The sequence below is a fragment of the Mya arenaria genome, chromosome 14 (genome assembly GCF_026914265.1).
Source record: "Mya arenaria isolate MELC-2E11 chromosome 14, ASM2691426v1".
In the NCBI taxonomy this organism is placed as follows: Eukaryota; Metazoa; Mollusca; class Bivalvia; order Myida; family Myidae; genus Mya; species Mya arenaria.
This window is the reverse complement of record NC_069135.1, coordinates 12,689,372-12,706,060: the sequence shown is the minus strand read 5'-3', so window position 1 is coordinate 12,706,060 and position 16,689 is coordinate 12,689,372. Positions and strand designations below refer to the sequence as shown.

The window sequence follows — 16,689 nt, the reverse complement described above, 5'->3', positions numbered from 1 at the left end:
TTACTGACGTCAGACGGACTGAAAATTGATCCTTCAAAGGTAAGAGCTGTCCAGGAAATGCCGTCTCCTAAGTCAAAGTCTGAGCTAGAGACTATATTAGGAATGGTGAATTATCTGCAACGATTTGCACCCAATCTTGCAGAAATGACTAGTCTGTTACGACAGTTGCTGAAGAAAGACAGTATTTTCAGGTGGGACGCGGAACATGAAATTGCCTTGAACAAAATAAAAAGGGTAATAACTCAAAACCCAGGACAGGTACTCTCGTACTTTTATCCAAATATTGAAGTTGTGCTGCAAGTAGACGCATCACAAAATGGACTTGGTTGTGTTTTGCTTCAAAACGACAAACCAGTTTTCTTTGCTTCGAAAGCATTGACGTCTGCAGAAAGAAACTATGCCCAGATTACAAAAGAGCTCTATGCTGTATTGTATGGCATGACCAAGTTTCATCAAATGACATATGGTTGACATGTAGTAGTCCAAAGTGATCAAAAGCCACTTGTGAGTATAACACGCAAAAGTTTGCATGTTTTGCCAAGATTGCAAAAGATGATTTTGCAATTACAGAAATACGATTATGAAATTGTTCATGTACCTGGAAAGGACATTCCAGTAGCTGATACACTAAGTCGCAACTATTTGCAAGATGAACAGATTGATGTATGTAAAGACATAGATGTTCATGTACATTCTGTCATGAAAAACATTGCTATGAGTGATCAGAAAATGACCCTGATCAAAAGCAAAATTGAGACTGATCAAGAGATGCAGACTCTGAAACACACAATATTAACAGGTTGGCCTGATAAGAGACAGAACTGTCCAAATAGTATTTTACAATATTGGAATTTCAGAGACGAACTAACAGTCATTGACGATTTTTTGTTAAAAGGAAACAATGTCATAATTCCCAAAGATTTGAGACATATGATGCTGGACAAAGTTCATGATTCACACTTAGGCATAGAGAAATGTACTCAGCGTGTAAGAAGTGTAATGTAAATGGCCCAATATGACCAAAGACATAAAGAACAAAGTACTCAATTGTCCCATATGTCTTGAACACAGAAACTCCAATGTCAAGGAACCAATGATTCCTAATCAGATTCCCAGCAGGCCATGGGAAGTTGTGGCTACTGATATTTTTCACTGGAATGACAGTAATTACCGTACATTGTTGTAGTTGATCTGTATAGCAGATATTTTGAATGCGGGTTACTCAGAAATATGAGAACTCACACGGTTATTCACAAATTGAAGGGCTATTTTGCTACACATGGAATACCCTCAAAAGTCATTAGTGACAATGCAGGACAATATTGTAGTCAGGAATTTGACAAATTTATTAGAGAATGGGATTTTGAACATGTTACGTCATCGCCGTTACACTCACAAGGCAACGGTGTTGCTGAAAGATGTATTCAAACAATCAAAAAGATTTTCACAAAATCTCTACAAGATAACAAAGATCCGTATCTTGCAGTTCTCGAAAACAGAAATGCACCGCTTTCATGTGGCAAATCACCAGTACAATTACTAATGAGTAGGGAGACTAGGTCTATTTTGCCAGTAACACGCAAACACCTTGAGCCGAAAGTTCAAAATAGGCAAGAAATCAAAAGCAAAATGTCAAAATCAAAAATCAAATCAAAGACATGGTTTGATAAATCTGCCAAGCCACTCACACAATTGTCACAAGGAGAAACAATTAGAATCAAACAAGGTAAACACTGGAAACAGGCAATTGTTAGGAAACAAGTGCATGACAGATCATACATTGTTGAAACTAATGATGGTGGTGTCTATAGACGAAACAGAAGTCATTTGTTGAAGACAAATGAAAAACCATTTCAAATCATAGATACACATCCATGCAATGGCAACGACATTGGTCTAACTGATCAATCACAACATGACAGTGACAGAAACATACAAAATCAATCAGAGCGAAACTTTTCTCATGATAACACTCAGTCGCAACAACAACAACCATCAGCACCAACTGATGTTGTTGGCAATACTGATCAAAATTCTAACATGTACGTCACTAGATCAGGAAGACAGGTCAAAGTACCTCAAAGGTTGGATCTTTGAACTAATTTATGATGTGTTTTGTGTTATGTTGTATATATATATATTTGTGATACTTCAATATATTTCAAATGTAAAAACTTTTCTTCAATATTCTGTGCTGTGAAGGAAATTCATAATCACCTATATCCTGTAACCGTGTGAAAAAGATATTTGGACAATATTTCTACAATGTTAATTGGATATATCAACAGCTATCTGCGGTATGAAAACAATACACTTTCAGATGACATTTCGGGGAGGATTCAAGTGTCCTTATCTGAACTGTTAACATTTAGTTAGAAGAAATTCTCATTAATTTCCAGATACACTCTGCTGGAACAATTAATCTGTCAAGAAGATTTTCTGCTCAGCTGAAAATAATGATAACGCTAGGGTGTTGACTAAATTACTTTAGATTAAATGTGTTCTTCATAAATTTACTAATTTGTTTTAAAAGAAGAGAGATGTTGCATTCTTAATCTTAATGTATCTAAGGGACACAATTCTTTATATACTACAGCATATTTCTCTATTGTAGTTATTCATACTGAATACTATGTTTCATATATAGCTATGCCTGTAGTATTGTATTTCACTTGATGCTTGGGTATGAATGAATAAACATGTAACTCCATTTGAGATCTTATGAATCTAACCCATTCCACAGGTTGTTGTAAGAACTAAACCAACAACGCAACAAATTGAACTCAGAAAACATTGATAAAAAGGTTGATATGATAAATTACAACTAAAGTCATAGTTTGTACCATTTGTTTTAACCATTAATAAAAGTGTGTGTGAGAGTGTGTGTGTGTGGGGGGGGGGGGGTCAAAAGGGTGAGTGCTGTTAATGTAACTGTATTCCATATAAACAGCAACATCAGTCTTTGACAATTTTTGTTTTGAAGACTCTACGCGTCCACATCCCACTTGTTGTTTTCCTAGAAAAGTATGACAGATCTCAGCGCTAAGTATAAATCTCCTGGACCTGACAATATTCACCCAAAAGTTCTATGTGAAACAAGTGATTTAATCAGTTATCCATTGTACTTACTATTTAGTAAATCCTTGAGAGAAGGAGAAGTCCCAGAAGACTGGAAAAAGGCGATTGTCACACCCATTTTTAAAAAAGGAAGTAAAAAGGATCCTAGCAATTATAGGCCAGTGAGTTTAACGTGTATTATTTGCAAACTTTGTGAAAAGCTAGTTCGTGATGCATTAATGATCCACTTGAATCAAAACAAACTTTTATCCAATGACCAATACGGATTTAGAAGTGGCAGGTCCTGTGCAATTCAACTTCTTGAAATATTAGACGAATGGACTCAACTGATAGATGAAGGTAACCCAATTGATGTGATTTACTTGGATTTTAGTAAAGCTTTCGATAAGGTGGCACATGATCGTCTGTCTATAAAACTGAATAATCTTGGTATCTGTGGTACAGTACATAAATGGATAAAATCATTCTTACAACATCGTGTCCAAAGTGTTCGTATTGGATCATGCGTTTCATCTTGGTCAAACGTGGTCAGTGGGGTACCTCAGGGAAGCGTGCTGGGACCGGTGCTGTTCTTGTGCTTTATAAATGACTTGCCGCAAGTGGTGGAGGGTATAGTGAAGATTTTTGCAGACGACACTAAGATTTATTCGGCCATAAGCGATCCTCAACAATGTGAAAAGTTACAGCAGGATCTTGACAATTTATGTAACTGGAGCACTGAAAGTAAACTTAGCTTTAATGCAAGCAAATGCAAGGTCATGCACATTGGGTCTAATAATGATTGTGCTAGATACACTATGCAGGACATTGATGGAAACTACGTTAAAGTCGAGCCAGTTGCTTCAGAAAAGGACTTAGGTGTGATTTTTGATTCGAGGCTAACTTTTGAAGAACACATCACAGAAATTGCTTCCAAAGCACACAGAGTTACTGGAATGATATGGAGATCCTTCGAGTTCATGAACAAAGATATGTTTCTCAACCTTTATAAGTCAATTATTAGACCAATTGTAGAATATGGCTCTTGTGTATGGTCTCCATACCTAAAGAAGGACATAAAAAGACTAGAGGATGTTCAGAGACGCGCCACCAAATTAGTTAAAGATGTATCGGACTTGTCATATGAGCAAAGACTAAAAGCCTTAGGAATTCCAACTCTGGAATATAGACGAGATAGGGCGGATATGATCCAGATTTATAAGTCTGTGTATGGCCACGATGAGTTAAAATGGGATCATCTCTTCACTCTTTCGTCTGGAGACCTAAGAGGACATCATCTCAAATTTGTCAAGAAGAAAAGCAAACACAATTCAAGACTTTATTCATTCAGTCAGAGATCGATTATGTACTGGAATTCCCTTAGTGAAGAGACTGTTTCTGCCAAGTCCATAAACCAGTTTAAATCAATGCTTAACATTGAACATTGGAATAGAAAAAAGTTTTTATGTTAACATAACCGCACTCAGTCGAGAAACCACTAAAGAAGACATTTACCAGAGGGGCCACGATAGCGAAAGCTAAATTTACGGCCTGAAGATTACAGGTACAGGTACAGGTATATTGAGCGTAAAGATAACTGGGCACCTGCTAGATAGTTCCAAAATGGTGATGCTTGTTGACCAAAGTCGATCTGAATTAGAGTTTCATGAAACACTTAAGTGTAATAACAGAAAGTATTGGCTAAAAATAATTTAATTGTAACTTTTTTTGTTTTTATTTATCAATGCATTGTTAAATATTCTGGAGTAACTACTTATGCTGGATTCTACATTTGTTTAAAATGTCGACTTGTGGGAATTAGGGAACAAAATAAATATACAAATGTAAAAAAAGTTCCCTAAACGCGAATTATTGTGGCTAATGTGACCTCTGCCTAACATCTTCAATCATATAATTATATAAAAAAAATCTATTTCATGTATTTGTATCCGAAATAAAAGTATCCGAATATGTGTAAAATGACAAACAAAAAGTGGTCAAAATCTGATCAAGTTACCAATAAAGCGGGTTGATCCTATGAGTCAGCTATGTATTTTTCTTTATATAGCTAATTAAAATTAAAACGAGTTTCAAGAAACATTTTATTACATGAAACAATAACAATAACAAAACCTTAAAACCGCGGATTGTTTATGTGACGAATGTTAATATCGTTACAGGTCATATGTTTGTCGTCGTCGTCGTCATCATTCTCATCCTCCTCCTCATCATCATCGTCATCATCATCATCATCGTTATCATCATCATCATCATCATCATCATCATCATCATCATCATCATCATCATCATCACCCTCGTCATCATCATCATCATCATCATCATCATCATCACCATCACCACCACCACCACCATCATCATCATCATCATCATCATCTATTTTTGCATCATCAGCAAACACACAACAGCCATGCTTCTCAATTATTTTCAATGGCCGCACACAGATAGCCCTCAGACTGTCATAGGTATCTCAGAAAACAATCAGGCATCAGAACCATAGCTTCCAGTGTATTGGGTAAAAGATGGTACACTGAGTGCTGCTGAGCCAATGCTAATGCTCGTCTGTTATTTTTAATAAGGGGGCATAACTCAACAATTGTTCGAGCTACAGTTAAGGCTTTATATAATGTGTGTGAATTGTCTCTGACAAACATATACCAAGTTTTATTTAAACAAGAGACAGTGGCGGATCTACCAGTGGGGCACAGAGGGCCAGTGCTCCCCCAGCGGCCGGCAAGGAATGTTTTTTGGGGCACATCTTTATTGATTTAACTGTACAAATAAGTTGTTTTGGCACAAATTAAATTTTATAGAAGCATTTGAGCAAATAAACAGTTGAACCTGATAATCAAGTAGAATATAGTATACGATACGAAAAAGTCTCTTGAAAATGACATCGGGGCCCGAACATTCCATAATGAAAAATTGGCTCCGCATTTCACACAGGCAGCTGATTAAAAGTAGACAAATAATATATGGCTGCAGTCATACGCGTAAGGTTACTGTTTTCAGAATATATCATATACCAGAAATATAAGTTGTTTTAAACTGTTAACATGTACACATGATATGATCGTCATTGCTTTTAATAATGTCATTGTATGTCAACAAGATATGTGTGTGCATGACGTGCATCTAACAAAGGTTTAAATTCAAAACGTTGCCGCCTTGAAACTTTCCATTTCGGCCTTTATTATCGTCTAGTTCTCAGAATTATGCTAAAGCCTTTGTAAATTAATACATTATAATTTATTTGAAACCCTTTTTGGAATTTGTTGTCAAGTTGTTTTTACTTCAGTTAACTTAAATGACAATGGCATCCGAAGTACCTACAGTATCATTGAGTACAATCCATATACTGTAGGTTTATATAGCATTTATTCAACAGCATATGTGTGTGTCTCAGGTGGACGAGTGGTTAACGACTTAACCTGTTAATCCGTCGACTGTGTTTCGATTCCCCAAACCGGCAAGATATCGTTGTTGTTTTTTTGAAAGGTTTATCTTAGATCAGTAAATGGTATCTTTTTAATTCAATTGATCTGCCAAACATCATTGACAGTGAAGACAAATGTTAATTCCATGTCATTATATGATTAAAATAATGCATTCAAAACAAATTTGATATGTTTATTATTAGTTGTGCCCCCCCCCCCCCCCCCCCCATTTAGGAAGTCCTGGATCGGCCACTAAAACATGTTTGTCAAAAGTTATGCCCCAATGAGCACCATTTTGTCAGGCATATTTGGACAATTGAATGAAATATGCATGGACTGAATTGACAGCTGATTTGTCATTTGATATTGGATGCCTTCCAGGCAGTTTTAAGATTATGACCATTCAAGGTTTGAGGATAGTAGGTACAGTTTTTAATCATGTTCAGATGTTAGCAGCAAGGAATAAGTAAATATGACATAAATTTTAATGACAAATACCGGTATGAGTTGAAATCTTGACCTTTGACCCTGTGACCTCAAAATCAATAGGGGTAATCAAGTGTCAGGTTTGAGGGCCATGGGTGCAGGCACTCAATAGGGGTCATCTTCTGGTCTGAGGCCCCACCCCCAAGTCAAGTTTGAGGGCCATGGGTGCAGGCATTGTCGAGTTATCACTCTGACAACCTTTTCACATTCAAGCTCAATATGACTTTGACCTTTGACCCGATGACCACTAAATCACTAAAATGTTAAGTTTGATTATCATAGGTCCAGGAATTGTTGAGTTATCACTCAGACACGCTTTGGTCTACTGTAACCTTGCCCTTTGACCCAAATAGGATGAAATCAATAGGGGTCATCTACTGGTCATCCCCAACCTCCAACCTCCACTTGGACAAGCTTTGGTCTACCCATGGAACGACAAACCAACCAACATGCAATTAAACAATGATGACCCAGGCAACATCGATACTAAGGCTTTGTCAAAACATTTGACTGTGTTTGGGTTTTTTTTTCTAAAAGACCTGTATTTGCTTATCAGGGATTTTTTTCAGGCCAATAAAAATGCAAGTTCTCTGATGTTTTCTTATACAGTAGGACCATTATGTTAAGTTTAATTGCCCTGTGAATCCATATAATGTTGGTAAAAATGGTTTCATTTGAAATGGAATTGCTTTCTGAGCGCATTTATTTTATTTGGTTTTAAATGCACTCAGTACTTAATATTTTAATTTGACTGAATTCTAATGTTCAAATCACAGCCTTCTTTGCAAAACTTCAAAATGTACGAGAACAAATATGGCCAGAATTATGTGGAAACAGAGCTTTTTTGTGTTCGAACCTCAGTCAGTGTTGATCATTATATCATCACACATTTACCGCACAAAAAAATGTTGAGGACCGGTCGATTTTTCTGGTTGTTTGTTGGCTTGGAAACATTTAATATTTTATTTCACAATGTAATTTATTGCAATTTTTTGTTTCTTTCCATTTCAATACAAGTAAAAAATTCATGGTTAATGCATGATTCTTGTGTTTTAAATTATGTATTTTTCAGATGGCTTAATGTCAGTAAAAAAATATCACAGGATGCTTTAATTTGCATAAAACTAAACAAAACCAACAAGAGCACAAATTAACAGGGACATAAACATAACAAAGTGAAACAAAATCTAAATAATGGTCTTGTTCCTGAAGTGGTCATGGATGCCAATCTGTGTATAATTGTCACTATTTGTTGGCCACACATCCACAGGTTCGTAGCCATAGTTGACAGCTGGTGTGCGATGTTTGCGGGAGAACAATGCGGCCTCAGTGTCCCGTCCGTGAGGCTTGTCATACGGGGGCATGCACAGACGCATCTTGTCCAACAGGTGACCAGGCCAGAATGCATTATCCCCTGACATGCCATGCAGATGTTGGTACCGCACTGCAAGGTGCCTAAAAACAACCAAACACTTCTTTATACTTTTAGTATGTTTGTATTTTTTGTTTTCCTTCTTGTATTGATGACTTTTCATCATTATTATCTTGAAATAATGTAGTGACAAGATGTATTAAATTAATACATTTCTAAAGACATTATATATATAATACTATTAATACATAATGTCTTTAGAATTATGTTAAATATATCAAGAAGCTTTATAGTTAACAACAATAAATAAATAAAATCACGTGAAAACGAAACAAGAGCCCACAACTGCAGGTGGTCCATTCTTATTAGTAACTCAACATGTTAAACCAGAGTGATGCGACTTCATTTAACTTAATGAATCATATAAATATGAATCAGTTTAAACTTGTTTAATAAAAAGTAACCAAGTTTGACGGATCTGGCCAACATTACAGTTGTTGCATGACTATGACAAGGTCATTGACAAAAAGCATCATGGCCATGAAAATTCATTTAGGTTAACTTTTTTCTTTAAAAAACTGACAAGCTGTATGGTAATTAATCATGCTTAAACTGAAGGTGTAAATTTGTCTCTATTCATACCTGGTCAGTCTTTCATATGCTTCAAATGTCATCCAGCAGTCAACCCTGCGCCTGATCACAGCACGTCCAGTGGAGAGGTTCTGCTTATATCCTTCAGCATAAACACGCTTGCTGTCTGGATACTTGTGGCGACTGTCAATCATCAGCTTCCCGCTCTTTGACCTCCTGACCTTGTCCTTGTGTTTAACCTCTATTGGGGTGCGTGGTCGTTTTGCCTTATCAGCAAAGTGTGAGGACACAAGAGGAGCAGAGTCTGGGTGACGAACCTTCCGAAGACCCGAGTGTGGCTTGTCGGGTGGATACAGTAGAACTAGCAAAATGAAAAATAATATGCAATATAAATTTAAAAAAACATCCATATACATGTAGGGCCATTTTTGAACATGGTATAAAAAGTTACTTTACAAAAAATAACAAAATTATATTTCTTATATAACTAACACAAAATTTAAAAGACTTAAACAGAAATGCTAAGAAAGTAAAGTAACTGAACCGTTTTATTAACTTCATACTGCTCAGCATATACAGTAATAAAATAATGTTTAAAGAACAACACAAAGAAACAAAACAAATCATTCCGAACAACAAATTTTAATAAGTGAAGAATTAAAAGATATACTGCATGCAATGCCAACATCTATAATCAACAGATGAAATACACATTAACAGCTTGTCACTTACTTCTTCAATTAAGCTAAACCTAATGTGAAAAGAAAGTGTTCCTCAACAAAGAAATTTTACATTCTGAAAAACATTCCTGTAATACATTATGGCAAAGTTCTTCAAATGTTCCTTACTTATTTACATGTGATTGAGATTGGAAAACATCTCCAAACAATTACAAAAAGTACTTTATATGAATATTCATTGCAAAATTCATTCTTTTTATCAATAACGCTTAGAGATTTAACATTTGTAAGTTATTTCTATTAAAAATTGATCACATCTAATGCCGAATCAATGGAAAAAACAAACCCCTCTCAAGCAGTTTCTCTGACAGATTGATATCATGTTCCTCACAAAGACGTTGAATGGAGAAGAACTCCTGGAGTCGTTTCTGCCTGAATTTATCCACCATGACACCCACATCACCAACCAGGGTGGAGTTCATGGAGTGGTCATCTATGGCCCTGTTCCCAGTCAGGATTGTCGCAGGTGTTCCCTCCAGCTGGGATAGCAGAACAAAGGTGCAATATGGTGTGTGTATTTGCAGATAAGTACCAAACTAAATATAAATATTTGTAAACATATTAAATAACACATCATTAAATGAACAATATACACGTACGTTAATTTGTTACCATTTTCCTGTATGTTATGTCCAATAACTATTCAAAAATGGTTTAATACTGTAAATCAATAATTTTTCAAATAATTCACAAAATTAATGCATATGGAAACTTCTTTCCTTAGACTCTAATAGAGGTAAACAAAATTAAGACATAGCTGTTCCTTTCTACCTTTGCATTGTATCCCTTTAGCCCTTCTCTGTCCCTCTTCCTAAGGTCCACCATCTCCTCCTCAGTGTTCAATACCAGCCTCTCCTGCCTGGTGTCTTTAGCCGGGGGCTCGAGCAGGGAAGGTGACCCTGCCAGTGACCTTGACCCATCATGCCCATAGCCAGACTTAACAGTGCCCTTACTCTTAGAGGAGGTAATGGACTGGTTCTTTGGGGACCCAAATGTTTCCTGTTTGTCGAGCTTCTGTCTCCTGGAGTGGTTGGATGAGTTTGGGGTGTTAGGGTCACTGATTTTAGTGGTCTTGTTTGATCGGCTGCCAGATGACCTGGGGGTTGGAGGCTTGTCACCCTGACCCTGCTCACTGGATCCAGACCCTGGTTGAATAAATGCTGGATATAAACACTGGACAAAATGCAGAACTACAAAAAAGTACAATAAAATTATTGAGAGTTAAACATAGACAAACTGCAATAATATAAATTTGAAAAGGCACAAATATTTGTCTTTGTAAGGCATTGGGAATACCCGATTTCTGGCTGATGCTTGTTGCCTCCCTTGAAAGCTCTTTTCTTCTGTCCTCACGTTTCTCCCGGCGTGCCAGCTCCATCCCACGTGCCATCTCCTTGTAATCAAGCTCCTCATCCAAGTTCATGTCGAGTGAGATCAGCATGTCTTCCAGGAGGCCTGTTGAGATCGGGATCTTCTTCTGGAAATTAAAGTCAAACGAGGGATTTCCTTTAAAATTTCACTTTAATTACATAAACTTGATTCTTTCATTGAATGTGTGTCTTATATGAAGCCGGATGTTTTTACGTATTATTATTTATTTTGATACTTGCAATTGTAAATAAGTTTTAATCAAATTGAATTCAAAGTATTATAAGACTTATAAGACAAACTGATCATACCTCATTACAGATTTTTATAAATTCTTCCCTTGAAATTTTCCAATCTTTGTTTTTATCTGTCGAAGTAAACAGATCGATGAGGCGCAATTTCTGCTCTTTTAAATGTTGGTCTAAGATTTTAAGCCCTAGAGGTGCAGGCATTTTTAAATTTGGAATACTGCTTGTGTCAGAGTCATATGAGGTTTCCTTTGAAATCTCCTCAGTAATTTCATGTGGTGCGTGCTCAATTACTTTTTTATTTTCATCATCCTGAAGCTGTCTAAAAACTCTCTTCTCAAGAGCAGTTTTATTTGGTTTCTTTGATAACCACTCAGTATTTAAACCCATATTTTCCAAATCACCTCTGAATTTTTGTCTGTCTTTAAACCAAGATTTATAGTTGTCCTCACGTTCTCTGTACTGTCTTGCAGCCACAATTTCATCAGGTTCTGGTCTCTCAAATGGTATTTGTGGTTTTAATTCATTATTAAGCTGAAGTGAAGGTGGACTTGGCTTTTTGTCTGCATATAAACCAAGTCTATGCTTCATAGGTGTTTCCATAGGTGGTGCAACCATTACTCTTTTACGGCTCAAGGGACCACCAAAAATTTTGACTGCTGCCTTGTAATGCTTTATGTGTGCTAAATCTCTGTGTTCAAACTCCTCCATCCGTTTGCGCTCCGGTATGTGGTCAAGGTTGAACCTGTCAAACAGACGAGCTAGGGGAAAGCTGATGTCAGCATCCGTGAGGTCCTCTGCTGGCCCACCATGGCGCCTTCTCCTATGAGGTGGCATATTTTTGTGATTCTGAAATGACACATATTTATAGGGATTAAACAATGATCAAGTACTGTCAAAAATCATTCACATTGATCAAGTACTGTCAAAAATCATTCACATCTCCCTTGAAACCTGTAGTTGTGAAAAAAATAATATTCATTTATCTCAAAGATCATTTACATCCATATTTTGTTTGGTGGGAACTAGTGATGTTCCGATGATCGATTATAATCGAAAATCAATTGGTTCGGCCTAAAATCGGCGACAATCGATAGTATTTAGTTATAATCGATTATCGAAGAAAAAACAAAAATATTAGTTAGTGTTTAGATGTTATCTTTAACAAAATGGCTGATGAAAGCCACAATGAGCAAGAAAATGAACTATTTTTTATACAACAACACTTAATAACTTCAATCATAGACATAAGGTATGCATATAATGATTAAGAGTTTAATACTGTTCATGAATAAAACTACAACTCAGGTACTATCTAGTATTTTAAAAACCGATTGTACTATCGATAATCGGTTACTTGAGTGAAACCGATCATCGAAAGTAAAATTGCAACCGCTTCCCAACACTAGTGGGAACCATCAGCCTTGTTAGCTCAGTAAGTTAAGCACAGTGGTAGCGTTCCATCAGTTGTTGGTTGCAGCCAAATTAACACAGATCTCGACTTGTCCTTTTTCCTTTAACTCCTTAGTCAGTCATTGAAATTAGACTTTTGGATGAACAAGCCCGAATTCATATACTATAACTTGGCATCAAATTTTTGAACAAGCTCTGCTATATAAAATTCAGAATTTGAGCAAGCCCGGAAGACATTTTATGCATACCTTATGCACCAGTCAATTGTAACCATGGCACCCCAGGTCCAGGGGTATTCCAGGGGTAATGGGCCATGTTTTGACCAACCAGGTGGCTCTGCATTGCCAAGTGAATGCGTTGGTTTTGTTTTCAAGCTGAAAACAGCAGGGAATGGGCCTTCACTATGATGTTTCCGGAATGGGCCTTCACTATGATGTTTCCGGGATGCGCCGGCATTTGGCTGGGATTTTACCAGCAGTTTGTTCCTGCAGGTTGAAGATTTTACTTGGGATTGGCTGGACTGAATGTAAAAGTCTCTGCTATCACCTGGACCTGGGGGGGGGGGGGGGGGCCTTGGTTACAACTGACTGGTGCATTATATTTATGTATAAATACTAAAAGAGACATGTATAGATCATATGTTGCTCTATTGCGAATGTCAATCCTTTCTTTCATACAACTGTCAAGATATAACTTATAACAGGAAGTCAATGACAATGGTAATAATTGAATACATATGTGTGTGTAGAAACAAACAAAAATTTCAGTAGCAACTCGAAAGTCAGCTGATCTTACCAAAGATTGAAATCATGCGAAAATTAAATCGTTGCGTTGGTAAACATTTTCGGACAACCTCGGATTTTTATCCCGATTTTATGCATTCGGAGCTCCTCGGCCATTTTTTCCAAAAACAACCTCGGACGTATATGTTCTGGTTCCCGGCATCTAATCATACAGTTTGCTTAGCAGAAAGGGGAAGGAACTCCAGACTAATCTTTACGTTACCCATTCATTAGCATTACCCGTACTGTATTCCGTACTCTTCGCTTCTCTATATCTGCAATTTGGTTATAGTTGTTGCCCTTTATTGATTTTTAGTAGTCCATTTTTGTAATGACAAAACAAAATAACTACTGGATTAAATTGATTGAAACTTCATACAATGGTAAAGTAAAAAGACAAAAAGTGCGGTGAACAAGATCATTAACATGTTTGGCCAATTACAGAGTTATTGCCATTTGTTATTATATTATTTTCCGGGGCATACTTTGAAAGCTACTAAATGGAATTTAATTAAACTTCATACAATGGCAAAGCACAATTAGAGGAAGTGCAATGTACAATAGCCATTACTCTATATACAGCATTGTCATTTTAGATGCGATGGCGATTTCCAAATAGTTCACTGCCATTTCGTATGTTCGGGGGTATAAATCATAAGTGATAGCTCTAGTTAAGCATAGTTTAGGTAATTAATTGAAAAGAAAATAGATATTAATAAAGTACACTTATATCGCATTGCTTATATAACGTCTTGAATATAAGGTGGTGTGAATATCATTGGTAACTCAAATGTATTAATGAAATAAGCAAACAATACTCGCTAAAGTTTGGTGTTTTGTTGGCCTCTTTGGATTTCTTAGCTTCTCATCGGTATCGAACTAAATGAGTAGCAATTCCAGAAATAACAGACCTTGCGAACATTTTGATATATAATCTATGGTCCACAAAAAGAACACACGTTTACTCGGTGAGAGCCCCCGATCCTCGCATCACATTTAAAGCAATATACTTATATAGGTTCGTGGGTAAAGACACATCTAACACTTCGACCCAAAAATATCAGTATAGTTGAGTATACACTGCCTTAAGAAAGTATGCGTCCCATGCATATAACTGGTATTGCCTCAACTTCCTGGTCCCCTGTTGTAGCTACAAATGATGGTGTATACAATTCACAAGAAATGCAGTAATACTGTATAAGCAATAAATGTTACATGTACAAACTTTTGGTCCCAAACTTTCTTCGCACTCTGTGAGCGTCTTATCAACACTAGTTAATCGTATCGTATTTATTTCCAACTCGCTATGAAAATGTAACTACTGATTAATGTTAGAAATAACAAGAAAGCTATAGATTTAATCAAATGTTTAAACGAAAATAAATCAGTATTGGGATATTTCATTCAATATTGATATTGAATGGTGCAAAAAGGTGGGTATTCCGGACTCCGAGAGGGGATGTGGGGACACCCTCAATTATCACTCTAGCAAATATCCTTGCAACTTCACAGGAACTCACGGGGAGTGGACTAATGAAGCTATGATTCTACGTCAGGATTTGAGTATGCAGTTCATTCCAGTCCATCGAAATCTCAATGTCACAATGAGAAGGTCAAGGGTTTCTGTTGTTGTTTTTTTCTGCTCCATATCTCCATATTTTGGCGGATTCCAGTGAAACTTTGGTCAATACGTTCTATCATTAGAAAAACACACGTGCACAATGTCATTTGGAATATTAATGGCTCAACGTCAATGTCACCATACTATACTAAGAGTTTGAGCTTTGATTTGGTGTTCGCTCCTAATCTCCTGTCACCTATTGCTCAAAACATCGTATGTCCCTTATAACAGGATAAACCTAAGCTATTTTGTTTTGATATAAAACTCGTAATATTTACATTCTTAAGAGTTTTTTGACTTTAAAAGGAAACCATCTTTACTAATTTTCATTTAGTAAAATTAAGTAAGAAATTTGGCTTATTGAAATAAACTACGCTTGTCATGCCTGAGCTCGTTTGAGAAATTGGGGTCCGATGGCATTTAGGCTTTAATCTGTTTATACATGACTAGACTACATAAGTTAGCGCCTTGGCTTGTTGCAGATTGTGACTTTGTTCGTGATATTAAATTCGCATTTTTAATGAACAAAGAATGAGATTGTTCCGGATTTTTGGCAAAACCATTTAGATCTTCAATGGTTTTAATGTTGTAGCATATCCCAAATAATTTAAATTAAGCCTTACCACAGTGTCTGTATTCATAAATCATCTTAAGACATCTCCAAACATAAGTCGAGTCCCTAAAATATGCTTAGTCAAGTTAAAGAAACGAATAGATTATTTTAACAAGAGGGCCATAATGGCCCTAAAACGCTCACCTAAGCAAAGGGCCACAACGATGTCTTGTTTTATATTTGTAAAGGGTCATGCAATGAAGCTCCCTGTAAAGTTACATTGAATTTGGCCTGGTAGTTTCAGGGATATTTTTAAAGCAAAACAGTAAGTCGGCCATTTTCTTATTCAATCTCAATGCCTTGTTGTATTTTTTGTAGAGGGTCATGCAATGAAGCTTCCTGTAAGTTTCGGTGAATTTGCCCTGGTAGTTTCAGAGATGTTTTTAAGGCAAAGCAGGAAGTTGGCCAGATTGTTGTTGTTCTTGATCAATCGCGACCCCTTGTATTTTTGTAGAAGGTTACCCAAGGAAGCTTCCTGTAAAGTTTCATTGAATTTGGACTGGTAGTTTTAGAGAAGATGTTTTTTAAAGCTAAACAGGAAGTTGGCCATTTTGTTGTTGTTGTTGATCAATCGTGACCCCTTGTTGTATTTTTGTAGAGGGTCACCCAATGAAGCTTCCTGTAAAGTTTCATTGAATTTGGAGCGATAGTTTCAGATGATTTTTTTTTAAAGCAAAACAGGAAGTCAGCCATTTTGTTGTTGTTGCTGTTGTTGTTGTTGTTGATCAATCGTGACCCCTTGTTGTATTTTTGTAGAGGGTCACCCAATGAAGCTTCCTGTAAAGTTTCATTAAATTTGGACTGGTAGTTTCGGAGGAGATGTTTTTTAAAGCAAAACAGAAAGTCGGCCATTTTGTTGTTGTTGTTGTTGTTGATCAATCGTGACCCCTTGTTGTATTTTTAAAAAGGGTCACCCAAGAAAGCTGCCTGTAAAGTTTCATTG

The 16,689-nt window shown here is 36.5% G+C and overlaps 2 protein-coding genes across 3 annotated transcripts in view; both read right to left on the bottom strand.

Moving 5' to 3' along the window:
• Nucleotides 1-5,225, bottom strand: part of LOC128218249 (putative helicase MOV-10) — a 30,881-nt gene extending 25,656 nt beyond the window's left edge. Inside the window, exon 1 of one of the 2 annotated variants that reach the window (XM_052925863.1) lies at nt 5,191-5,225. The gene's annotated coding sequence lies outside the window, so the exon portion shown is untranslated. Of the gene's footprint in view, nt 1-5,074 lie in introns of both variants that reach the window. The other variant, XM_052925864.1, reaches the window with a different exon arrangement.
• A 2,725-nt stretch (nt 5,226-7,950) lies between these two features.
• On the bottom strand, nt 7,951-13,666 carry LOC128216860 (EF-hand calcium-binding domain-containing protein 12-like). The gene is made up of 7 exons (XM_052923548.1): nt 13,526-13,666; nt 11,381-12,166; nt 10,998-11,178; nt 10,473-10,846; nt 9,988-10,180; nt 9,013-9,322; nt 7,951-8,453 (listed from the first exon to the last, which is right to left on the bottom strand). The coding sequence occupies exons 2-7, from the start codon at nt 12,152-12,154 to the stop codon at nt 8,186-8,188; spliced, it is 2,100 nt and encodes a 699-aa protein (XP_052779508.1). The 5' UTR covers nt 12,155-12,166; nt 13,526-13,666; the 3' UTR covers nt 7,951-8,185.
• Nucleotides 13,667-16,689: the final 3,023 nt, after the last annotated feature.

Excerpts from the sequence above, each read along its gene's own strand:
- LOC128216860 (XM_052923548.1), bottom strand. The coding sequence starts at position 12,154 with ATGCCACCTCATAGGAGAAGGCGCCATGGTGGGCCAGCAGAGGACCTC. Across the intron at positions 10,847-10,997 it reads AAGCATCAGCCAGAAATCGG|GGTCTGGATCCAGTGAGCAG; the intron begins GTATTCCCAATG and ends TTATTCAACCAG. Across the intron at positions 10,181-10,472 it reads TAAAGGGATACAATGCAAAG|CTGGAGGGAACACCTGCGAC; the intron begins GTAGAAAGGAAC and ends CTGCTATCCCAG.